Genomic DNA, 27,525 nt, shown 5'->3' on the forward strand with positions numbered 1-27,525 from the left:
TTCCAGACCCCTTTCACTCCTGACTCTCTCATGGTGTCATTTTGGTTGTCTGAAGCGTGTTCTTTAGTATGTTCCTCAGGAAGGAAGGGCTTATAGGAAACAAGTTTCCTTGAGTTCTTGCATGTTCTTAATACTTTTCTGTGACTTTATTTTTGAAGGACACTTTTATTATCCTTAAAATCTTAAAACCTTAAAAATCTTTAACATTCTGCAGGGAACTATAATCAATATCCTGTAATAAACCATAATGAAAAAGAATGCAAAAAAGAATGTCTATGACTGAATCACTTTGCTGTACACTAGAAACTAGCACAACACTGTAAATTAACTATACTTCAATTAAAAAAACTTTAACAGGAGTTCCCGTCGTGGTGCAGTGGTGAACGAATCCGACTAGGAACCACGAGTTGCAGGTTCGATCCCTGGCCTCACTCAGTGGGTTAAGGATCCGGCGTTGCGTGAGCTGTGGTGTAAGTTGCAGATGTGGCTCGGATCCTGCGTTGCTGTGGCTCTGGTGTAGGCCAGCGGCTACAGCTCGATTGGACCCCTAGCCTGGGAACCTCCATATGCCATGGGAGCAGCTCTCAAGAAAAGGCAAAAAGGCAAAAACAAAACAAAACAAAAAACCCCAAACAAACAAACAAAAAACTTTAGCATTCCAATCTCATCAAATTATATTAACTATGTGCAATTTTTGTATATCAATTACACCTCAATAAAATTGTCAAAAAAACAAACAAACAAACAAAAAAAAACAGGCACTAGAGGGCAGAAGCCATTGGTATTTTCCTTGGATGTATCTTAAACAGTTATTGCAGCGTTTTTCTGGCACAGTGTTGCTAATGAAATGTCTAACAAAAAAAGCCACTTCCTTTCTTCCATGAGTGACTTATACTTTTTGCCTTAATATATAATATTTTCCTTTTTATTTATAGACTGGTATTTTATTAGAATGTTTTGTTCTGTCTGGGTTGATTTTCTCAACTACATTGTACTTGTAATAAGAGTTTTGAGTCTTATTTTAGGGAATTTTGAATACAGTTGTGAATACAATTTTTAGTATTTTCCCTCGATTTTCATCTTCTTTCAGAAACTCTAATAGGTAAGTGTTGGCCCTCCTTGCTTTTATTTCACGGGATCATGAAGATGCACTTCCCTTATAGTATGTTCTCTAAGCACCACCCCCTGCTGTAACAGACTTCCAAACACTGAATTTAAGGTGGAAGTAACACAAAACAAAACAAACTGTGTGCTCATTGCTCATCCTACCTTTCTCAGTGGTGAATGTTTCCATTCATACACAATTTATTCTCTTTCCCAGCTTTTATGTTTGTCATTTTGAGGAAACCAATAGTTAAAATCATGGCAAATACAAAAAAGGAGAATAAAATTCATTCCCCCCCCCCCAAAAAACACCATGCTTATAAGTAGATTGAGTACCTTAGGTGGAAAGCCAGTTGAACCAGGGCATCCTTTTTTCCTTAAGGTTGGTGTGTGAACTGGAAGTGGGGTAGAGTCTACAGTCTGAATCCAGGGGAAAAGAGGAAATAAATGTCATAAAACACTCCATCTATTTCAAATATCACTAGAAATAAAAGTAAATACAGCCAAATAAAACAGCAATAAGGAAAAAATATTTCATTGAAGCTAAAACTCTTAGTGCCGATAATTTAAATTCCCGCCTGCAATATCTACAGATAAAATTTATGTTCAGTTGGTAAAAACTATTGCAGTCTGGAAATTTAAAAACAAATAACTTAGAAGAGAGCATCTACAGAAGAACAAAAAAGTCATAGGATGAAGCCTACACAAAAATGAAGTATTAATTTTCAAGTTCAACTGAAAGTGCCATATTAATTCTATAAAGTATCTGAAAGAGTTTTTATAAGCAAAATTGATAATCAAAATATTTATTCTTTTAAATCCTTGACTTCTATATACAGAATGCACATTACATACATGGAATACAATTCTGTGGATTAATGTGTAAGTATGTATGCAGCGAGGAAGAAAGAGTGAGCGAGCGCCTCAGAGAGATAGATAAAGAGATATACTGATTGACTGATTAGCAGAATTTTGTGAAGAAGTAATTTCTACATAGGAAGTTAGATTATTTAATATTATTGGAATTCAGAACCGACATAAAATTTAGTTACAAGCCATATCTTTTTGTGGAGTATTATTGTAAGAGATTGCTTTGAATAAAAAGAATCAGTGATTCTACTGGATATTACTGTGGGGGTAAAAAGAGACATGTCTTAATGAGCAAAGCATGAAAAAAAACAAGAATGACTTCCTTTTAGGATGCTAAACAAGCAAGAGGGGAAAGCTAGCTTTTATAAAGTTACAGAATATTTTAAAATATTAGGAGAAAAATGAATGGTCACTCGTTGCCTATATAACGTCCAAAAGCAGATATCTTATACACATGATGGCCTTAAAATGCAATTGAGATGGGCTTCTTAGAGTTTTCTACTTAATTGTGACTTTAGTTCTAATTTGAATTTAATTTACTTTTAAATAGCTTGAAAAAAATTAAATCCAATTTATAATTTAACATTAAATAACAAATATGAAATAGAAGAGCAGAATGCTTAAAACCCAAATGAAAGTTAATAAAGAACAATTCACAGGAAACAACTGTTACCAGAATTTACACAGAAAGTCGAAGAGAAGTTTTTGGAATTAAAAAGAATGAAGTAGGGATGCTGAATCCAAGATCGACAGAATTCAATAAAGACCAGCAATGCCTAACTTAGAAAACGTATTTTAAAAAGATCCCATTCACCATAGCAAGGAAAACTTTACGGTACCTAGGAACAAATTTAACAAGTGATTTGGAGTACATTCATGAAGAAAATAATGAAACTTTACTGAAGATATAAAATGATATCCAAAAAATATATATACCATGTTCATAAATGAAAAGACCCACTATCACAAGGAGGTCAGTTCTCAGATAATCTATAAATTCAAATCTAACCAAAAGCTTTACATGGAACTTACAAACTGAACCTAAAAATTATATGTAAAACTAAAGGGCCGAGAAGAAAGAGGACAAGGTAAGTGTGAGTGGCTGACCACACCAGGTATCAGGAATTATTTGAAGACTACAATAATTAAGACAATGCAATGTTGGTGCAGGAACAGACAAAAAGAACAATGAAAGAGAACAGAGAAGCCCCCAATAGACCCATTTATATAAAGCAGAGCTAGCTTTACAAATCAATGGGGGAACTATAGGAAAGTCATATGAGGCAAACAGAGTAGAACCCCATTTCCCATAATACAGAACAATGAATTTTAGTTTAAGGTCCTAAACACGTAAAAGCAAAATTTAAAAGCATTTAGAAAAATATGGAAGATAATCTTTATAACTGCTGCAGAGAGAAGAATTGTTTTAAAAAGACATAAAAAGCAGAAGTCATAAGGAAAAGACTTTAAATATGATTAAAAACTGTTGCAAGACAAAAAGATACCACAAATAAAATTTAAAAATAAGCCACAGACTGGAAGAAAATATTTGCAATGCATATAGCCAGCTAGGGATTAGTATCCAGGATATATAAAGAACACTTACAAAACAACAGGAAAAATAATCCAATAGAACAACAGACAAAAGACATGAACAGGCAAATCACCAATGGTTAATAAACATATAAAAGGATGTTGAATAACCCTTGACATCAGAGAAATATAAATAAAAGCAAAAATGCCACTCTATACCCATCAAATAGACAAAACTTAAGGTCTGACGGTACCAAGGGTTGGAAGGATGTGGGGAAATGGGGAACTCACACACACACAATGCTGCTGAGGGTGAAAACTGGTCCAATCATCGTGGAAAATAATTTGACAGGATCTAGTTAAAGTTGAAATGCATATGCCGCACAACCCAGTAATTCCATTCCTAGATATGTATGCTAAACAAACTCTGCACATTTGCAAAAGCGGATAGCTATTAGGATGTTCACTTTAGCATTGATTACAATAACAAAAAATTGGAAACAACCTAAATATCCAATAGAATGGATAAATAGCTGTGGTATATTCATACAATGAAATACTATGCAATGGTTGTAATGAATGAGCTAAATGGACACGTATCTGTGTAAGATATGTAAGACGCAGATAACCCTTGTGTAAAATTTAAATACATAACAAACACTATTATATATTATTTATGGATGCAAATGAAATAAACATGTAAAACTAAGGAAGAAAGGGCATATCTTAGTTTCAGGGTATTTAGATATGTCTGGGAAAGGAGGGGGGAATGGTATAAAGAAAGGTATTTCAACTGTCTGAAATATTTTCTTTCTTTTAATAGAAATTTGAAAAAAAATGGGGCAAAATGTTAATATCTATTAAATCTGTGGATGGTGATTATGTGGGTGTTTATAATATTATTTTCTGCATGGCTGAAATATTTCAAAATTGAAATAAAAATGCATAAACCTAAAATGAAACCTAAAAACCTAAAAACCTAAAAACAATGTTTATAATATTATTTTTTGCATGGCTGAAATATTTCAAAATTGAAATAAAAATGCATAAACCTAAAATGAAACCTAAAAACAATGAACATCTAAACAAGCTGAGAGTGTCATCAACCAAACCTGACTGAGGAAGTCTACCAAAAGATTGGAAAAAACCAGGTCAGAATCTGACTAAAACTCAAACTTAACTTCAGACACCTCTCCAAACAGAACTATCTGCTTCTACTGGAATGCTAGACACAGTTAATGATCAAATGGGAAGCAAAGGAGCTATATCAGAAGTGTAATGCTTGACTAAATAACCAGAGCTGTATCCTGAGGCAGGATGGTATTAACTGAGGAATACGTCATCCTTCTGTCTTGTTGAGAAAATGATTTCTGTTGAGAAAACTGGCCAATTGGCTGTTTAAAAGTATTGACTTACATAAGGTGTAAATGCAACACTGTTTTTGTACTATTAAAAGGCATAATTTGGTTGGATGCTTATCGCTGATTCACAGTTAGAATAAACTATTCAGTTAACAGTAATGGCAATTTTAAGTTTTATCTATGAAGTAATAGTAATGCCATGTCTTATTGGACTTATTAGAAGACTTAAAATATGAGAATGGCACCTGATGCTGCCACGTGCGTACAGAGTTTTTAATTTGATAATTCCAAAATTTACATAGCTCTGTCCTCTGTTCTACATAGCTCTTTACGTAAAGACTATGTTTATAATTAAATAAAAATTTTTGTCTGCTTCAGGTTGAATATGGGGGGAGCATTTTCACTTCAGTTTTATAATTCTACCTGTACTATCAGTCAAATCTTAATGATCTCCAATATATGTGACTTATTACACAATACATTTGATTAAAAGAAGAGAGTCAGATTTCACTTGTTTCTGCAAGTCCCTCTTTCCTGACACAAGTGAAAAGTTGGGGAGCAAGACTGCTCCACTGAGGCACCTTAACTGGCTCAGCTTCACTAGATGTGGAAGGAGATGTGGACCTTGACTGGATGTAAAACTTGACGTTCGGATTCCGTACATATGTGTTCTCAACGGGATCGGTCTAGGAAAATAAGTCAGGAAAAACAAAAACCCAAGAAATCACTTTTAAACAATGTGCAGCTCTTAGTAAATTTCTGCAAGGCATGATCATAACAATTCTTGAGAAAGAAGGATAATAAACTTCAGTTTGAACATTCACATTAGGGATATGTCATTAGATTAAAAGCATACCACTAGCTTTAATGTAAACAAAGGTTAAGATAACAATAGTTAACAAAATGTTCCAATCTTCACCACTGATTTCTTACTTTGAGTTAACTGAAATAAATGCAGATTATGTGATAGGAACATGTACTGCAGATTAGGAATAATCTTCTCCTTGTTAAGAATGCAATTTGGTTCTCTGGCAGACATTAGCTGAAAGTAAAAGAAATCTATCAGGGAGTTCCCATCGTGGCGCAGTGGTTAACGAATCCGACTAGGAACCATGAGGTTGCAGGTTTGATCCCTGACCTCGCTCAGTGGGTTAACAATCTGGTGTTGCCCTGAGGTGTGGTGTGGGTTGCAGCCTTGGCTTGGATCCAGCGTTGCTGTGGCTCTGGTGTAGGCAGGTGGCTACAGCTCCGATTAGACCCCTAGCCTGGGAACCTCCATATGCCATGGGAGCTGCTCTCAAGAAAAGGCAAAAAGACAAAAACAAAACGAAACAAAACAAAAAAACAAACAAAAAAGAAATCTATCAGCTTTGTTCTTGTCACTAAACTAAATTCCCTTTTTATTTTGCATCAGTAGAAATACCAGCACTTATACTCAGTTGCACCTTTTAACAAAGTATTTTTATTTATTTTTTTGCTTTTTAGGGCCACACCTGCAGCATATGGAGATTCCCAGGCTAGGGATCTAACTGGAGCTACAGCTGCTGGCCTACACCACAGCCACAGCAGTGTAGGATCCAAGCCATGTGTGCGACCTACACCTCAGCCCATGGCAACGCTGGATCCTTAACCCACAGAGTGAGGCCAGGGATCGAATGCACAACCTCATGGTTCTAGTTGGATTCGTTTCCACTGTGTCACAACCAGAACTCCAACAAAGTATGAGCTTTGGGTTAAAATTTAGCATAAAAGATCCTATGGAGGAGTTCCCATTGTGGCTCAGTGGAAAGGAATCTGACTAGTATCCATGAGGTTGTGGGTTCGATCCCCGGCCTCACTCAGTGGGTTTAAGGTGTGAGCTGTGGTGTAGGTCACAGACTCCACTTGGATCCCATATTGCTGTGGCTGTGGTGTAGGCCAGCAGCTACAGCTCCAATTTGAACCCTAGCCTGGGAACCTCCATGTGCTGCAGGTGCGGCCCTAAAAAGACAAACATAAAATTGTTTCAGGAAGCTTTTTCTAAAGAAAATTTCAAAAAAAAACCCCCAAAAAACAGTTAAAAAAAAAAAAAAAAGATTCTATGGAGCACACTGATAACATATTCAATTTGGCAATTTTCAAAATTACCAGGACTGGGTTTTTTAATCAAAGTCAATGAAAAACAATCTGGAGGAGTTCCCATCGTGGAGCAGTGGTTAACGAATCCGACGAGGAACCATGAGGTTGCGGGTTCGATCCCTGGGAGCTGCTCTCAAGAAAAGGCAAAAAGACAAAAACAAAACGAAACAAAACAAAAAAACAAACAAAAAAGAAATCTATCAGCTTTGTTCTCGCTCAGTGCGTTAAGGATCTGGCGATGCCGTGAGCTGTGGTGTAGGTCGCAGACGTGGCTTGGATCCTGAGTTGCTGTGGCTCTGGCGTAGGCCGGTGGCTACAGCTCTGATTCGACCCCTAGCCTGGGAACCTCCATATGCCGCAGGAGCGGCCCTAAAAAAGGCAAAAAGACAAAAAATAAATAAATAAATAAAACAATCTGGAAAGGTTAGAGAATTTGTTTCAAATATGTAGTACCTCAAGAATAATGATCAGCATTTACTGTAAATTTACTGATTTACAAATCAATAAAATAAGAAATCAGCTTAAAGATTTTAAATATGTACTTCAAATGTTTTATTTTTTTTTTTATTATGGTTACTATTTTAGGGACTGGTTACTGGGCTGGTAAATACTCTGCTGGTGCCCACCTGGGGCCTCCCAGGGTGGCAGGCAAGGGCAAGCACTCTGGCAAACCACAAGGCAGGACTGGTGGGGCCAACTAGCATGGCTACAAGCTGGGCCTGGAACCTTTAGCTAGAGGACAGTGGGGAAGTGGGGAGAGGAAGGGTCTTAGTTCGGGCATCTAGGGGGTGTTCGAGTAGTTAGCTATGTACCAACGGCTAGGAGGGTATCTCACATTTTAAGAACTGAACTACTGAACTGACGCATATCAGCTGTGTGTCGGCTTTGTGTGTGCAATGTGGATATTTCATAAAACTAGTACGCCTTATTAGGTGGGAGAGCCAGGCCTGAATTTCATCTCTTGACTCTAAATTCAATACTCGTTTTGTTGTTCCCAGGTAGCTCCAAAGTAGAGATTCTCAGAGCAATATGGTGATCATGGAGGCTGGTAATGAACTATGACCAGGAACAAGAAAATAAAAGAAAGAAGAAAACAGGACTCTAGACAAATTTTGCCTAGTTCACAATTTTACTGCAGGACACTCATGAAGAAGCTTATCGGTTTAAACTGTTACTCTAAAACATGACCCTAAGTTGGGAGTAAAGCAAAAATGTCATTTATTTCTAAAAGTTTCCTTCTAGTTTCCCTAAGATTATATAAATTACAAGCTGAATAAAAGTCCATGGGATGATGGAATTAAAATGGAATTGAGGAGTTCCCGTCGTGGTGCAGTGGTTAACGAATCCGACTAGGAACCATGAGGTTGCGGGTTCGGTCCCTGCCCTTGCTCAGTGGGTTAACGATCCAGCGTTGCCGTGAGCTGTGGTGTAGGTTGCAGACGCGGCTCGGATCCCGCGTTGCTGTGGCCCTGGCGTAGGCGGGTGGCTACAGCTCCAATTGGACCCCTAGCCTGGGAACCTCCATATGCCGCAGGAACGGCCCAAGAAATAGCAAAAAGACAAAAAAAATAAAAAAATAAAATAAAATGGAATTGATAAGCAAAGCGATATCAATACATTTTACACTGATACAAATTTAAAAACCTGCTCAAATAATTAAGAGTTAACAAAGTTTTATAGAAGTGTCCAAGTGGAGGATTTGCTCTGTGTATAAAATTGGGTTCTTTTAAGAAAATTTAAGGTTCTGACCTGCTACACAAAAGCCTCCAGCCCATAGCTTAATTAAAAGACATAAAATCAGAACTTCCTGTGTAAAGAATAATGCTATGTTTAACAAAGGTGATGAAGAGAATTCAGAAACAATTTGGATCCATTTTAGAGTTTAAAATAAGACAGTGAGTTAATACCATGAAAATTTTCTCAGAGAATAAAATTAAATATAGCTAATATAGTGGCTTTGTAGCTCAAGTGTTAGTTATTTAAAAAAAATTTTTTTTAAAGTGAGAAAGGCAAGAGACTGCTGTATCCAATAGTACTGGCTGAAAAAAAAAATTTTTTTTTTTGGTCTTTTTAGGGCTGCATTCATGGCATATGGAGGTTCCCAGGCTAGAAGTCGAATCAGAGCTGCAGCTACTGGCCTATGCCACAGCCGCAGCAATGCTGGATCCTTAACCCACTGAGAAAGGCCAGGGGTCAAACTTGCATCCTCATAGATGCTACTCAGATTTGTTTCCGCTGAGCTATGACGGGAACGCCCTGGTTGAAATTTAAAGCAGGCTTGCTCTTTGTGCCATGTGAACACATGCTGACAGAAGTTGAGCATACTGTTTTATATACTTGGTTGTATTGAAATTAGAACACACCACTCTAAGCCATTTTGCCAACATCTGCTCTAACGGGAGGTTATATCAAGAAAATTGTCAAACCTATCCATCAAGTTGGTTGTTGAAATATTTACTAGCATGTTTCAAGACCCTATGAAAATGTGACATTATGATGGTGTGATATTAGCAAAGAAAAAATACACTATCACAGTTTAATCTGTGATTACACAAATTAGTGACTCAAGGAATGATTGAGGCTTTTAGCACATACCTCTTGGCCCTTCTGAAGAACTATTGCCATTCATAAATTTTTTTCTCTTAACAAGTTTTCACTTGTCAATAAAATAAAACAATAGAAATGAGAACAGATTTTAAAATGATTTCCTTAGCTGAGGGAGGTTAAAACTGGTTATTCAGAAGTAAAAAACATTTAAATAAAAATAACCCACCCTAATTGTAGTAAAATAGAATAATGAAAATTCCCACACTAGCTTTTTGGAGCTTTATCCTCTTAAAATAAAAATAAATTCCAGAGATTAAACAAAATAGAGTTAGCTTTCTTCAACAAAGACAAAAGAAATACTGAAATGATATTTTGAGATGGCATTAATCAACCATATTAAAGAGTTGAACCATGCCATTTACAATGCTACTGTGATTTAAAAAAAAAAACAAACCATGCATATATAAATGAAGTTGAAAATTACCACTTTATTTTCCAAGAGTGTTTCTCATAAAGACAAAGACACAAAAGTTTGGTAAAGATGAATAAACTCATGGCAAAAAGTTTTGAATATAAAATTGAAAGAAAAAATTCCAGGTCTTTTAAAAGACTCTAGTAGAAGCTAATAACTAATCAGATTAATAGATTTTAATATTTCATTTTCTTTCTGTGTTGCTACCGGTAACAAGAAAAACATAATACCACTTACACAGTCGCTTCACCAAAGTGTTAATGATCACCAGCATGACTGTGGCTTTTAAGATGTTACTAATTTTATCTGTAATTACATGCTTACCAATGCACTTTAATTAATGGCTTATTCTATCTACTAAAAAACAATTTTATTACACTTTCAGAATATTCATTAATGACATATGTCAGGATTACAGACAGCCTAAATTTAATTTTAATAATTAATTGGCAATGATTCAGGTAAAATATGACAGCAAAGCAACTGATTAATAGAGTATTAGTTACTTTTATGTTTCAAGCAAACATAATCATTAGTATTATATTAAAACCAAAGAAGTTAAAAGTTCTTTGTGTTATAAAAAATAGCATTAAATGTAAGCCATGATTTGAATGCAGGAAGAGCTAATAAATATGGTTTACATAAACAGCAGAGCTATCTTAACACTTGGGTTTATGATTATAGAAAAAAAGATAAATGGGGAAAATAAAAAAGAACAAATAACTAATATTAATTGGACAGTACATCTTGATATAATCCAAAGGAAGATCTTAGAAACAAATCTTAAGTGGAGTATAAGTAATTTATTCAATATTTCTAAGCTTCAATCTATTGAGACAAATAAAGAACAGCTTTATGTAAGTGTGATTTTTTTTCTATTTTTTGATTAACTGATTCTTTTTACCAAGCAAATGTTCTTTAAGGACTTTTTCCTTTGTGTGTGTGTCCTTTTGTCTTTTTAGGGCCACACCCACGGCATATGGAGTTCCCAGGTTAGGGGTCAAATTGGAGCTGTAGCTGCCGGCCTATGTCACAGCCACAGCACGCAGGATCCGAGGCACATTTATACCACAGCCGTGGCAGTGCCAGATCCTTTAACTCACTGAGAAGGCCAGGGCTTGAACCTGCATTCTCATGGCTACTAGTCGGGTTTGTTAACTGCTGAGCCAGGATGGGAACTCCCAAAGAGGTATTCATATGAATAGGCACTAGAAACATCTGCTGTACTCCAGTGTCATTTTTACTTACTGCTCTGTTTGAAAAAAAAAAAAAAAAAAAGGCAGAAAAACTGAATATCAGCATATTGTCCACAATGCATAACATTGTCATATAAAAAGTCCATGAGGTTTCCAACAATCTATTAGGACTTTTCTAATAAATGACCCACAAAATGTATTTTTAGAGCAGCATGGTAAAATAGAAAAGATTTTCTGCCCTGGCTCAGATGTGGTTTTTAGATTACCCACTTTCTATCAGGAATTTCTCATTATGCAGTAGGGTCTTCTTAGAAATATAAAAAATCCAAATACTACTTATCTTGAATATGTATTGATGGATCTTTTCTACTCCAAAAAAAATTATAGATATGAATAAATACAAGTTGCTAAACATTCACATAAGAAAACTTGTTTTAAAATAAAAAGACAGCAAGATTTGATATAGATTTGATAACATTAAGAAATAGCTTATATCTAACATGTTGTTTTGTATTGGTAAATATAATAGCGAACAGAAAAAAAATTATTTTTCATCTCTTTTATCCTTTAGCTGAAAGTATTTTGGAAACAAAGTGGCAAGTTCTCCCATTTTTTTATTCTGAGAAGCACTTTCTAACCTCAAACTTTTAGTGATTTAGTTATTTCTGTTAATTGCGCTTATGATAAAAAAACAGTATTATACTATATCGCTTGGACAACAGTAAAAGTAAATATATTTTATCATTCTAAAACAAATCATCAATTACTGAAGGTTCTGACTCATAAATGTAATCTTACCAGTTACAAGTAACATAACTTGTTTCTCTTTAAGAGAATTTCTCCTTATTTTCAATTTATTGATTTGAGTATCTACTCTGGAGAACTTACAATGTTTTAAAAAAACAGAAAAGAAAGTCCAGCCACATGTTGGTTATCTATAACCTCTGATTTAAACTCTAAAGGAATCATCTAAAAGATCCTCAGTGTTTCTCACTATTAATGATAACACTATGAACCTTTCCATAACCACCTGTATTCAGACATTAATAATTAATATTAAGAGCAAATCTTACACTATGACTAATTAAATACTACTACTAAAAACACAAGTATTCAAACTGTAAATGAGGGTTTAGAGCACACTGGAAATAAAAATATATACCACATTTATATGACATTTCACAGTCACTTAGAGAATTTCAAATTTATCAAAGTATAATATAGTTCTTGTCTAAAAACACAATATGTAACATAAAACTGTATACCACTGTTAGATTCAAGGACGCTGTTAGGAATGTTAACTACTTGTGCCCTGCTGTTAATACATGTAATAATTCCCAGGACTACTGAGGCTCCTCACTAATTTATGTTCCTATTTAACTACTGAAAGATTGGTCATTCTTCAATCATCTCCCTTACATACATGAGCACTTTTCACCGGCTGACTTCTTATCTGCCAAATAGGCAATAAAGGAAACGTTAAAGGAAGCCTAAGAAGCAAATTACCAAGTTAACCACATCCACGTTAAAAAAAAAAAAAAAAGATATGTAATTATAAGTCAGTAAGCTCTGGTTAAGTGTGGCTTACTTATATCCTACAGAATAAAGAAGTAGACTAAAGAGCAGAGGGCCTTGTAACAGCTATTTCCCTCAAAAATTTCCCCTTGTTTCCAGACTTACGGAAATGTTCTGGGTGGCCAAAGTCCCTAGAAGTCTACAAGGCAAAAGACATAACCAATCTATGATAAATTTAACCAGAAAAACAAAACCTCTCTGAATGATAACCTGACTCAAAAACAAATAGCTAAAAATGTAGTCAATTCACAGGCTGATGACTTGAACCTAATACAACTGGGAACATCATATTTCGGTTTTCTCTTCTGGATGTTATTTACTTAATATTACCCAGATTTGATAAATCCAAATAAACAATGGTTTTAACTCTCTACAAATGTTAAAATAATCAATAAGTCAGTTGACCAGCAATCTTTTCATAAACTTGAGTAAATAATGAGCTATCAGTGAAGTCAGAGTTAGGTTGGCTGGACCACTGGTATCTAAACTGCTTATTCATTATTAAACAGTGGTTTGAAAATATGCACTATATTAGGGTTAATCGTGTTTGTTTGTTTATATTTTAAAAAACTGTATGGCCATATCCACAGCATATGGAAGTTCCTGGGCCAGGTACTGAATCTGAGCCACAGCTGGGACCCACATCACAGCTGTGGCAACACCAGATCCTTTAACTCATTGAGCGGGATGGGGATCAAAACCTGCACCTTCTCTGCAGCAACCTGAGCTGTTGCAGTTGGATTCCTAATCCACTCTGCCATTGTGGGAACTCTAATCATGCTTATTTTATTTTTAAAATTTATTTATTTTTGGCTTTCTTTTTTTTTTTTTTTTGGTCTTTTTAGGGGTACACCCTGTGGCACATGGAGGTTCCCAGGCTAGAGGTCTAATCATGCTTATTTTACATTCAATCCTCCATCAGCAGAAAGATAAGAGCACAGGAAGCAATGGGTCACTTTACTGCTTCCCACATTTCCACAAAGCAGCCAACTCCCTGATTTAGAACTTTCCCAGATCAAAAATTCTGCATGTAAGGTGTTGATCAATACTAATGATCCTGAAGCTAAGGGAAAATTTAAAATGTGTGCCTATTACAGATTTTCCTTTTTGTTATTATTTATAGTGCATATGAAAACCAGAGCAAACAGTGTCAGCTGGCCCACTGAGTGTCACCTAGGAATTTGAATGTGTGCATACTGGTGCTGAGGTGGAGGCTAATTTAGAAAAATTTGAGCAGTTTTCAAACATCTATTCCCCACTCTGGGCATATCAGAATCCTGCAGGACAGAGGAAGTGGCTAGTCCATCTGAGATTGAGAAACACTGACTTAGCCTTAGCATAGAAAGATGTTTATAGTATGTAATCCGTACATATATAAAGAATGCTACAAATATTTTTTAAATCTTGGAAATATCTTAGAATATAAATGATTTGTTATCAACATCATTGCCTCAAATCTATTAATGTATTTTGGAATTTAACTCTGAACTATGTAAAAAAACTCTATCAAAGATTTCTCCAGAACTGATTTACACATAATTATAGTCAATAAGATCTATAACTTGCCCCAAATCTTCTTTGAATTTTGCATATGAATTATCAAGTTTTCTTTCTACATAATTAAAATTTCTAAGAATCTCTACGTATTGCTTACATAAGAATTATTTAGAAGTTTATTTACTTTGTATGTGACCAATTTAAAAAGCATACTTTAGGATTACATTTTTACCCAATCAAAATAAAAAAGATACCTTATATTTTTAGTAGTTTGGTTACAGAAATTTATATGAACATTCCTAAAGCTTTGCGGCCAAAGCCAAAAAACAACAACAACAAAAAAAATACAGAAAAGCAGAGTAGCAATAGCAGGAGCAGCAGCACAAAAGCATGCAATAATGTCATAATACATCACAGAAACATTAGCATGTACTGCAACCACAGGCAAAAAGGATAAGAGAGAGGGTAGAGGGCATCGGGATGGGCACACAAAGTGCAATAGTCTCTTACACGTCTGCCTTTGCTAGCTGGAGTACACGACGGAGAGCGCTTCAACAAAGAAAGGAGAATACTACGTTACAAATATTTACACACACGACTCTCAGTGACCAGTACTGTATTAACAGACAAAGCATATAAACATACATAGAAGACATATTTTTGATAGGTTGAAGGTACATGTATTTTCAGGAAAAACTGGAAGACAGCAAAGTAAAGAAATAGTTGCTCAGGCTAGGTCTAAGGGTGGTAATAAGTTATCACTGGACCTGGTACAAACAGAGACCCACCCCACCAATAATGCTCCATTAAGCTACAGCCAATTTCTTTTCTGCAAAGGATTGTAGTGGCAACTTGAAACGGGAACACATAAAGGAAATAAATAATTCTGAGTTAGTGCTAGCAAGCATTTAATAAAATATTTCATTAACTAGTGCTGCTTCAGACATTTATCTTTCAAATTCCTACTCTTTACCAAGACGATTCTTTTCAATGATAAGAGCTAAATAGACCTTTAGAATTACTGATGGTGAATTAAAACAAAAAGTTCAATAATAATGTTCCTCCTGACTAGACATTAAGCTAAATCAAAAGAGGGACTTTTACTTTTCTGACATTAAAGAATTAAGTAATTTGGAAAAACTAACAATAACAATAAGCAGATAACTATAGAAAAATATTTCTCAAGTTTTTGAAATTTGTGATGCTGCTAGAGCTTCACAAATATAATCCATATCTACTCAAGCAGTTTCCTATATTCACTTCAACCTGACATTTATCGAGGGCTTACAATATGTCAGGTACTTAAAAGACAAAGAGGGCATGGCAGTTCCCAGGCTGGTGAGGAAGACAATGTGACATACTATAATATGTATACGTACAAAGACTGTATGGGAACCTGGAGGAGGGGTGTACAGGATTTTTATGGGGACTTAGAGGATGGATTTTATAAACTGAGTCTATAGGAGTTATAAAAGATTTCAGAGAAAACTTGAAAAACAATCTCAAGCATAAGAAACATCAATCAAGATGATCAGTTTTACCTGTACAATACCTCTGGCAGATGGTAAACAGGAACAATTATTTTTTTTATAGGAAACTGTTTTGGAAGATGATTTGAATACTATATCCCAAAGAGTGAAAAGCAAAGCAGGATTAGAAGGTTTGCAAATTTCTAAACAAGTCCTTCTTAGTCCACTCGGTCTTCCATTACGGTGGAGGCTAAAGTCTCAGGTTCAATCCTGATTATACTCCTTCAGGTATTAACAGGGAGTATCTGTCTCTCTTTACACTCCCCCAAACCAGACAACCAAACATCAAATAACTCACACCCCAACTTTCCTCTAGCTAACATTTACTCTCTGTCCTCTCTTCTTAATAATGCTGATAGCTAACATTTCTCATGTGTATAATATATACAGGTGTTTTTCAAAGTACTTTACATATATTGACTCTCTTAATTCTCATAGAAATCCTAAAAGGTAGGTATTATGATTCCCCTTTTAAACAAGAAGAAAACAGATTAACCCGCAACAGATGACAAAACTGGTAAGTGGCAGAGCTAGGATTCAAACCTTCTCAGTCGGAATTCTCAAATGATGCACAGTCACAGTCTCTACTTCCTAGCTTCTCAATTCGCTTCTCAATACAGTAAAATCTGGCTTCTGCTTTGCTTGCTCTAATGAAATGCTGATAAGGTCCTATGGTGTCGGACATCTCAGCTGTCCCTGAGGCTGCTGACCACTCCCTCTGAAAACACCAAAGTCCCTCAGGTTCTGTGACATGAAACTTTCCTGAGTAACTGCATCCCCTGTGAACACTGCTCCTCTTCTCTTTTGTGGAATCCTATTCCTCCAGCCCCTTCTCTTTTTGAGAGATCCCAGGTTTCTGTCTGACTTACTATTTTTCTCTTGCTACAGTCTCCTCCTGGGAGATCTCAATCTGCTTTCAATCATGTTGATTATTTCCAAATTTATACTGCCAGTTCACTTTTTTCCTTAAGTTTCTAACTCATCTAGAAAACTATCTGCTGGACATCTCCACATCATGTCAGGAACCTCAAACTTAATTTGTTCAAAAGGAAGCTGGTCACCTTTCCCCTTTGTTAAGTCTTTTAATAAGTATTACATATGAGACTGATTAAATCTAAGCTCTATAATATCTCCTTTATACTCCTATAATACAATCTATATCTTTTATTATTTCTCCCATTGGTGTTATTTATTTAGATGGGTGTCTCTTCCACAAGACTCAGATCCTTAAGGGCAGGAAATGTTGTATCATGCTTATAAGTTAAAGCCTATAAAATTTAAAAATTCTTAATAAATATGGAATGTATCCTTCTGCAATTCCATAATATGTCACCTAAGTATTTCTTACAGCATTTATCATTTTCTACTCTGTATAGTCTCTGACCACATATTTATTTTTTCTAAGACTGAGATAAGCATTTTGAGGTGTACTTTCTATATCTGATTAATCTTAGTATCTACCATTGTGCAAAGTAGAGTACCACACATGTAAAAGGTGATAAAACATTTAACAAAGAGAAACCATTACTTTTGGGCCATCTATACTCCTAGACCCAAATCTAGAGTGTGTTAAAACCATGAAAAAGAGCACAAATAAATTGTTTAAGGTAAATACATTACCACTATACCAAAAAGAAGTTAAAATGTCTCTCAAAACTGTCTTAGAATATGGAGGAAAACACATTTTTCTAAGCTAACAGTGATATTGAATTACCACTGTAATAATATTCTTTCCCAAGTGGTTACCTAGAAATGAGACTATTTTTATATTTTCAATAGAAAAGGGTGAATCACACTTTCCCAATGGTGCAATTACAGGAAAACACACACACACCACCACACACACACACACTTTCATACACAGCCACACACCATGGCTTTCTATAAACATTGAAACTGGTCTCTTAGTAAGCACTGGAAACTAGGACTTTTAAAATATGCAATCGAATACCGTTTTATAGCTAGGTCTATAAATTGTCTCCAGAAGTTTAAGACTGATTATGGAAGTAAGCACAAAAACAGAAATTAAAAGAAGTAATTTCTCTTATGGACACATAATTTAGCTAATAGGTTTTAAGGTTCAGTTAATAAATTCCAGAAGTCTTATTTAATAAAATACCAGAGAGGTAAAAGACTGTACAGTCATGGTTCTTTCCCTCTAGATCACCCAAATGTCTTATAATATTAATATATGATGTATAATATACAATATAACCTATTGCCTAAATTAGAGAAGAACTGCATACGACAATCTTCTGAAATATGACAGTTTCAAATCAGGTCGTATTTAACATACAAAAGTTTTAAAAAACAAGAATTAAAGGAGGAAGTTATAGAAATGCCATTTTTCTCAGAAGGATTTAGGCTTAACATTACATACAATTTGTTAATCATACAATTAACAAATCTTTCAATGCATGTTTTAGAATTTCGTCTTTCATTGATTCTCACCTCTTCAACTCTTCCCACATACAGCTATGAGACTGGTTATGACAATATGAAAGAAGCTGGGGGAAGGGGGGAATAACAGTTAAAAGTAAGAGATGAATGATGGAAGCTAGGAGCCAGGACTGAAACTAAATATTTTGGGACATCTTAGCAGGATTTTAAATGAGGTCAAAACCAAGAGTAAATGAAAGGTACTGTCTCTATTTCTTCATGTCTGACCTTTATATTCTAAGCTTCAATTCTTTGACTCTTTCTTCAACATACTAGAGTAAGATACTTTCCAAAAAGCAAGTTGGTACATTTTCATTTGCCAGAAAAATGGGCGATTTCCATTTTTATAAACTTAGCCTAATGAACAGAATGTAGAACTATAATTTAATAAAACTCAAAACTTACCTGGCATATATTTAATATATGACAATACATTTGTCAAGTATTAGTACAGCAACTAATTCATTGATGTAACTGTAATTAGTATTCCTTTTAAGATAGTCAATTCAAGCATTCTGGGGGTTCGCTTGAAAAGAAGAAAATGAACTGAACAGAAAAGGAAGTTCCTATAAGCTTGGTCTGATGATGCCTGGCCCTGCTACCAAGGGAAGGAAGGGAACAGGTGGGGGAAAACCCAAGTTGTTGAGCTCCATTTGCCCCCCACCTGCTACTTGGAAGCTGAGACTGGGCCCAATAAGCAGTAACACAAGCAGTCCAGGACCGGGCACGGGGGGTTGAGAGAAAAGATGAGGGTAAAAGAGGAAATGATTTCTACAGCAGAAGGGATCCTGGCATCTATTCAGCTACAGTCTTAGTATCTCATATGGGAATGTCATACCCAAGAGACCACTTATCAAAATGCTCTCCTTATATCTGGAATCTAATGAACCTTTCTACAGAAAAGAAACAAACTCATGGACTTGGATAACAGACTTGTGGTTGCCAAGAGGGAGGGGAGAGGGAGGGAATGGGATAGACTGGGAGTTTGGGGTTAACAGATTCAAACTATTGCATTAGGAGTGGATAAAGCAATGAGATCCTGCTGTATAGCAATGGGAACTATACCTAGTTACTTGTGATGGAACATGACTGATGGAGGATAATGTAAGAAAAAGAATGTGTGTGTGTGTGTGTGTGTGTATGCATATATGTGTGTGTATGTATGGCTGTAGAGCAGAAATTGATAAAACAATGTAAATCCACTATAACAGAAAAAATAAAAACCTAAAAAAAATATGCTCTCAGTTTCTTTCAAAACTAACTAAACCTCCCTTTTACCTGCCCTAAAGAATGTCATACATAACCCCTTTACCAACACTTCTCTATTCCCTAAAATGAGAATCCTAGAAAGTCACCCCCACTAGTAGAGGAATACCCTATCTACTTTATTAGTGGGAGTGCTGGGTGAATTAAGGACTAAAACCACTGGATTAAAGGTTTTCTAAGTTGCTTTTCTCCTTCAAAGATCTACTATTCTACATGTAGAAAAGTCCAAATGCCTAAGTTCTCCTGAGTTACAGAAGCAGAGTGCTGAGAATGTATTCTGCTTCGCCTGAATCAGAGGGAAGGAATGGACTGGTGTTACACATCCTCTTGGGTTGGTTGGTTGTTTTCTGTCACTGTAGTTGTGATTCGCATTTCTCTAATAATTAGTGATGTTGAGCATTTTTTCATGTGCCTGTTGGCCATCTGTATGTCTTCTTTGGAAAAATGTCTACTCGGTCTTCTGCTTTTCAATTGGGTTGTTTGTTTTTTTGACATATACTCTTTCTCAACAGTGTAACTTAAAGGGAAAGCTTCTTGTTCTGAATGTCTTCCCACACTGCCCCAAATCCTAGCATTCACGTGAATGCTGAATAACAGGCGGAACAGACTGAGGTAAGTTTAGAGGTAGGAGAGTGATTAGGTGACTGTTTTAAGTAAAATAATTATAGTTTTAGTGGCCTGTGTGGGAGGGTAAGGAAGAAAGCAGAGGGTAATTTTGGAGGAAGGGAGGCACTCGTGGTAAAGCTCTGAAGAGTCAGAGCACAGTATGAGGGCACCAGGCTACGCAGGCAGAGCAAAAGGTCAATGATGTGCGGACACCAAAAAAAACTGGATTTGCGCAATTTTCCTTAAAATGTATTCCCTCCTATATCTATTTATGAATTCTAGCTACAATTCAATTTTAAGTCTTCAAGGTAATCCTTTTCTTTTCTATAGCAAAGGGACAGAAAATGGAAAAGCGTGAGCAGAGGATGTGTTCCATGGGTTAGTTAAGAGTTAGAGTCTACTTACTACAGAAGGGAGTCACATATCAGAAACATCATGCCCAACAATCTAACTCATTCTGGCACAAGGAACAATTAAGACTTGTTTTCTTCCTTAAGAATCTTAAGAGAATGGAAGCTACAGAACTTGAGTTTTATACTAAATATCTTGGATGTGGAACCCAAGCATGCCAAAGACTGAACACCATTTTCAAAATACCATTCTGCTATGATTCTGAGGATGAAATGGATGAGAATGCTGAGAAGGGTGGTTGTCACATTATGAACTAAGAAGAGAAATAAGAGGTTTATGCCATAAAATATGAACGAAGAAAAATTGTTTTCAAAATGTGCTGCTGAAGCGAGCACAAGAATACAACGTATTTTTTTGAATGGGATCTTACCCTGGCCTTTACCCTGACACATAAAAATCATTTTCCAGTGGTAACAGGGTTCAACAGGAGCAAAGTATAGTGATTCACACCAGTGGTGAGTGGAAGACTGAGTGGTGAAGAGCTAAGAAAGTATTTAAGTGAAACAGTTCAAGGATGAGAAAAGCTAAAGAGAACACAGCAATGGGGAAATGGGTCTATTGAGAATAAGGAAGTAATAACCCGTATTACTGAGGGCATCACATATATTGTTTCTTTAAATTGTCAAACTACCTAATGAAATTAGTTACTATTATTATCCTGCTTGTCTGATGAGCAGGCCAGGACACACAAAGCTTAGATAACTTGCTCCAAATTATATACCTTGAAAGTGGCAGAGGCAGGATTTGGGCACTTCAGCAATAAAAGGAAAGCCCTTAGGAAGCAGATGAGAGAAAAGCCGTGCCCCCGAAGAGCTGGAGCCTGAATCATAAAGATTCTGCAGCCTTTATAAACTTAGCTCCTGTTTACTTTATAATAGGAACTCCTCTGTACTAACTTTCCAATTTAGATGTAGGCGTGAATTGAAGCTGTGCTGAGTAGTGGTGGGTGAAGGATAGGAAAGGGTACTCCTGGAGAAAAAGCAAAAGGGGGAAACTTAAACCCTACTGCTGGGCGGTGGTGGAAGGCACCTTCTGAGAGCAGAGATGAGACAGGAGTGGGTTGAGCTGTGCTTCTGCCGAGAGGAGCTAATAAGCTATTTACCAAAATATAGACTACTCCTGTGTTTTACGTTCAAAGATTTTTGTGGGAGAAAAGGGATGGAGAGAAGAGTTTGTTAGAAAGAAAAATGAAAACAGTTTTCTAGTGGAAAGAATAACTGAAACATTTTCAAATTTCCTTCCCATTCTTTTGAGGTGAATGCTATCTGTATGGAAATACCATGTTGAGTATTTTAGAATAGTGAAATATACACTAGATTATAACATCAAATATTATTGTACATCAAGAGAGTTCTTTTATTACACTGTAGAATTAACTAGAATAATTACTTGTCTCAAGAATAAAGAGTTTCCATTTAGAACTAAAAAGTGTACACACACTTCAATATAAATATTTCAAAGAAATAAAAAATCACTTAAAATATAGACCAGGAGTTTTTCTTTAGTAGAAATTTAGGCTTAATTTTCCTCTTTATATAAGAATTATATTTAATAAAACATGAAAAACAAAACAAAGAATTTCTCCTGGTTTAAAAAAGTTATATGTACAGTATTTGCATTTGAACCCATTTTATTTCCCAATTTTGGGGAAGAGAGAATATTCACCAGGATAATAAAATGCTTTACAACAAGAATTATTGTTCCAGTTAATGTGAAATAGCGATATTGTATGTGTCAGGTATTTCTGTAAAAAGAATGAATGATATACATTAGAAACTTCTAAATTATTAAATCTATAGAATTAATTTAGGAAAGAAAATGATAATGCAGTCAATTTATAGTGCATATAGTGCATGTTAACTTAATTTTTAACACAAGAAGAAAAATTCTGTCCGTATTAAAAGTTGATTTGTACTCAATTATTGTGTTAAAATAAAATCTATTGAAAAATTTAATAAAGCAGGTCACTTTTTCTGATTATACCACCAGAGGCTTACTTTTAATTAACATAGAAACTATATAGTAAAATGCTGAAAAGAAAAGGGGAATGTGAAATAGAAATTGCCATGAAAAATAAAAAGCAATTATTTATGCCTATGTATCCACAGAGTGACAATAATCAAATAAGCATTCCAGTCTTCACTGCTGATGCAAAGAATGGAATTATAGATTCTCTGATGGTCAATGCACTTTTAAAATTACATTTTTACTTTGTGATTTTTAATAATGATAACCTTTCATTGTATTTAAGGTAAGAAAGAAGCACATTTTGGCCCACAAATGATCAAGTGTGATATTTCTGAAACTGACTGCATTACTAGGTAAAGTCTTCATATCAATTCACTGATCTCTTTTACTGAAGGATGCATTGGTTTGAAAATCAAAGACTTACGTCATCCAAAAAATCAATCAGTGAAGATGAGGAAGAAGAAAAGGAATCCTATTTAACGAATACAGCAATAAAAAAATAGAAAATATGGATGAAGCAATTTAATTTAAAGAACAAATAATAAATCAAAAATTTTGTAAAACAATTGAAAGGCAAATGACATTAATTCAAATAAATAAATGAGAAAAGTAGTCACAGTTATTGTTTTTCAAGAAACTCAGAAATTCATTAATTACTTTTTAAAGAGTTATTCTCTTTTCCTTTCCCAAAGGAATAAAATATAATTCATATGTTGTACCCAAAATGTAATACACTGAAGCTCATGGCAAATCATTAATAAGCAAATTAAATGGAAGCACTTGAGAAGGTAACAACTAAAAGTAAGCAACAGAATCTCTGCTTCTAATTGTTCCCACCAGAACGTACGCTTCTTGAGGGGTGGGATTTAGGTTTGGTCACTACTGTATCTCCAGCATCTAGAATAGGGCCTTGCACAGAGATAATACAAATATTTATTGATTAAGATATAATCAGTAACTCAAATTTTCTGAGACAAAAAATATACTTCAGATCATAAATTTCATTTTCTAGCAAAGAATTTAAGTACTAAAGAATGACAGAATCATATGAACACTATTTCATTATTATAGAGTCTGCCAAATAAACTCTATGCAATACTTTTAACAAAAAGCATTCCTTTGGTACATTTCTAAAAAACTAAATTGATCTGGAACTAGAACCAGCACTGCCCTATAGTGAGCTTTGACATTTTCACTTGTTTTTTATCGTGGATTTATGCTTTGGAGAAAAAAGAAAAGTGTCAAGAGTATTTAAAGTTAGGATTTGTTCTGCACTTACTGTTCCTCAGAGAAAGAGTGAAATTTCTTTTAAATCTTATAATGACTCTCTTATTTAGATCTTTCTCAGATTTTTCTTAAAAACAAATGTGATTTAAGTTTCCATAAGATTGCAGAACATATTCCTTTCCTCATACGTTTTGTTTATATAAGATTCTAGGCTCTCTTATGTGGGATGCAATAAAAGTTTTACTGCAAATAAACTGGAAATCATAAAGTACATTTTAAATTGACCACAGAGGATATGTGAAAAGTTTAATACTTACTTCAAATTGATCCAGAGCATCGGTAGGCGTATTCAAAAATGCCAAGAAAGAATGCTGTGAGTCTTGGTGCTCTATACCTAGAAGACAGCAGCAACTTTTCTTAAAATTAGAACAATTAAAACTAATTTTCATGGATAACCTTTCCTGTCTGAATCTATTAAAAAGCTGCTCACTAACTATCGTATTTCAAAACTAATTAATATTATTAACTCCATATATTTAAAAAACTAAAATACATTAGTGTTTTTTAGAACACCACTCAATGGATAAATCACATCAGTCTCCATAAAATACTTGTTTCTTGACTTACGTGAGTTCTTAAATTTCTTTTCTTGTATAGTATACCATAAAAGCACATTAAATCTTTTGGCAGATTTGAGAAATTTTTTAAAAGCGGGCCCAGGTTGTGTCTTATTTTTCTAAGGTAATTTATCAACAGACAAGGTTTCTGTTTTGAAATGCTCTCATCATACATATAGTATGCGCTAATATAAATAATCTTTTATAAAAAATAATGTAGTGATAAAACAAATGTATTTAATTATGAACAAACTTTTGCAAAGACCTCAATCTGACTTCATTTATTCTGTGCCCGTGGCATGCAGAAGTTCCTGGGCCTGAGATCGAACCAGAGCCACAGAAGTGACAACATTGAATTCTTAATTGCTAAGCCATCGGAGAACTCCCCGTTTATTGCTTTATTGACATAAGTTGCAGGGAATTATAAAAAAACTCATCTGAGACAAGCTAGGATTAGAGAATAAAGGCTCTAAACCCTAGTTTTTCTCAGATTAAAAAAAATTCATGCACATTTCTTGGGTATTATGGTATTAACTTCAAATGTAAAGCTGCCAAAATAAATCTTAAAATGATAAATACTAGGGAGCAAAAAGGAGAAACAACCAAGCACACATTTTTTATTTCCTTATCCTCAGGAGCTGATATCAACTAGTTTATGTGCTTTTTGTATTACTCTTTAATAATATACCATAGTAAGGCAATATGTTCAGAAATTCATCCCATCAATAAATATTGGCTGAGAGCCTTCTATTTGTCAAGCCCTGCCTAGATACTGGGGATATAATGGTAAATAAAGCAGAAAAAAAATCCTTGCCCTGATTATGTAAATATTATATTGTATTTAAGTAGTATAGACTATTATGTTACAACATATAGTGAAATTTTATTATTCTGCAATGTTCAAAATCCAAGTAAAAGCTATGAATTAACATGCAATGTGATAAACTTAATTTTTTTTGTTGCAAGTATAGATCTACCTTAAAACGATGCCATCAGTGCCAACTGGTGTGTTACAGTAAGTCATACTCTTCATTGGTTTCTTTTCTATATAAATTGCCTTTAGGGTCACAGGCCCTCCATGTCTTATGTATTCTTTTTCCTCTACTCACTAAATAATGCACCTCCTTCCACTTTTTTTTTTTTTTTTTTTGTCTTTTTAGGGCTGCACCCATAGCATATGGAGGTTCCAGACTAGGGGTCTAATCGGAGCTATAGCTGCTGGCCTACACCATAGCCACAGCAACGCAGGATCCAAGCCGAGTCTGTGATCTACACCACAGCTCACAGCAATGCTAGATCCTTAACCCACTGAGTAAGGCTAGGGATCAAACCTGCAACCTCATGGTTCCTAGTTGGATCTGTTAACCACTGACCCACAACAGGAACTCCTCCTTCCACTCTTCATATGTGAAAATTAAGCTTAATTCTCATTTTAGCATGATGCCTTGTGCTCCTAATATGACTTCCTAACTCACTTTTTCTAGGTTCCTTCCTTTTCTGTTCACTAGGAAATTCAATCAACAAATTTATTGAACATTTACTACTTTTGATGGTTTTTCATGTTAACTCCTTTGTGTTATTACCCTCCATCTTCCACAATTTAAAAGCAGATGTGGAGACCCAACCAGGTTTCCATTACTGTGTATCAAAGAAGTGGGAAATGATAAGCACAGAAGTATAACATAGAGCCAATTAACTAGCTCAGTGTTTGGTCAGGAATGCTGTCAGGAAAGTGAATTTCTAGTAACTGTACATATGAGATCCTTTCATTAAGAAAATAACATTCTGGCAAGAAATAGCAACAACAACAACAAAAAAGACAAAAAAAAAAAAAAAAAAAAAAAAAAAAAAAAAAGAGTTCCGTCGTGGCGCAGTGGTTAACGATCCGACTAGGAACCATGAGGTTGCGGGTTCGGTCCTGCCTTGCTCAGTAGGTTAACGATCGGCGTTGCGTGAGCTGTGGTGTAGGTTGCAGACGCGGCTCGGATCCCGAGTTGCTGTGGCTCTGCATAGGCGGTGGCTACAGCTCCGATTCAACCCTAGCCTGGAACCTCCATATGCCGCGGAGCGCCCAAGAAATAGCAACAACAACAACAAAAAAGACAAAAGACAAAAAAAAAAAAAAAAAAGAAAATAACATTCTGGGAGTTCCCATTGTGGCTTAGCAGTTAACAAACCCAACTAGCATTCATGAGGATGCGGGTTTGATCCCTGGCCATGCTCAGTGGGTTAAGGATCCGGCGTTGCCCTGAGCTGTAGTGTAGGTTGCAGATGCAGCCTGGACCCCGCGCTGCTGTGGTTGTGGCACAGGCCAGTGGCTATAGCTCTGATTCAACCCCTAGCCTAGGAACCTCTATATGCTGTGGGTGTGGCCCTAAAAAGACCAAAAAAAAAAAAAAAAAAAAAAAGAAAAAGGAAAAGAAAGAAAGAAAACATTTTGCATTTAAGAAAAAAAATTAAATCTTCATATTCTTTTTTTTTTGCTATTTCTTGGGCTGCTCCCGCGGCATATGGAGGTTCCAAGGCTAAGGGTCCAATCAGAGCTGTAGCCACCGGCCTACACCAGAGCCAGGGCAACGCAGGATCGTTAACCCACTGAGCAAGGGCAGGGACCGAACCTGCAACCTCATGGTTCTTAGTCGGATTTGTTAACCACTGCGCCACGATGGGAACTTCAAAATCTTCATATTCTTAATGCCCATATTATGGAAGGAAAGTTGAAGTTCATGCAATAGACTGCCAAGCACTCTGAGTTACTTTTTGCATTAATGGAAAAATGCTCAGGTAATGTTTTCAAGAAAATGGGAATAAACCCCAAGAAATCCCACAGGGCGAGTTATTTCAGTACCAAACATGGGAGAAGACACTGAAATGCCAAAATAATTCTTCATCACTGAATTATCTTTTTAATACTGGATTAGATTAATCTTTAGTTATTTCATATCTTATTTCCTTGACTACCGTCAAATCCCCTATAGCATTTGAGAACAGCATAAAGTATATGATAGAAACAAACTTTTTCAATCATGATACTAATGTTCATGAAATAGTTCATGGCACTGAAAAAAAGTCAAACTGACAGCAAAGGTGAGTTTTTCTGTTATGAAGTCTTTAAACAATGTGTATCAAATAAAACAAAATGACTCAGAGACTCCATATGCTGCGGGTGCGGCCCTAAAAAGACAAGAC

The 27,525-nt window shown here is 35.4% G+C and overlaps 1 protein-coding gene across 21 annotated transcripts in view; it reads right to left on the bottom strand.

Moving 5' to 3' along the window:
* The window catches only part of CDC42BPA (CDC42 binding protein kinase alpha), a 291,711-nt gene that overhangs the window by 46,144 nt on the left and 218,042 nt on the right, over window positions 1-27,525 (bottom strand). For 5 of the 21 annotated variants that reach the window (XR_002336229.1, XM_021064428.1, XM_021064420.1 and 2 more), the window contains 5 exons: window positions 24,037-24,113; window positions 22,917-22,964; window positions 14,784-14,822; window positions 5,450-5,554; window positions 1,441-1,524 (listed from right to left, as the gene is read on the bottom strand). Coding sequence is in view for 20 of the 21 variants with exons in the window: in XM_021064428.1 (XP_020920087.1) it covers window positions 1,441-1,524; window positions 5,450-5,554; window positions 14,784-14,822; window positions 22,917-22,964; window positions 24,037-24,113 (353 nt within the window). In the remaining variant the exon portion in view is untranslated. The remainder of the gene's footprint in view (window positions 1-1,440; window positions 1,525-5,449; window positions 5,555-14,783; window positions 14,823-22,916; window positions 22,965-24,036; window positions 24,114-27,525) is intronic. The other 16 variants (XM_003482782.4, XM_021064429.1, XM_021064440.1 and 13 more) reach the window with 8 other exon arrangements.

Source organism: Sus scrofa, chromosome 10 (genome assembly GCF_000003025.6).
Source record: "Sus scrofa isolate TJ Tabasco breed Duroc chromosome 10, Sscrofa11.1, whole genome shotgun sequence".
In the NCBI taxonomy this organism is placed as follows: domain Eukaryota; kingdom Metazoa; phylum Chordata; class Mammalia; order Artiodactyla; family Suidae; genus Sus; species Sus scrofa.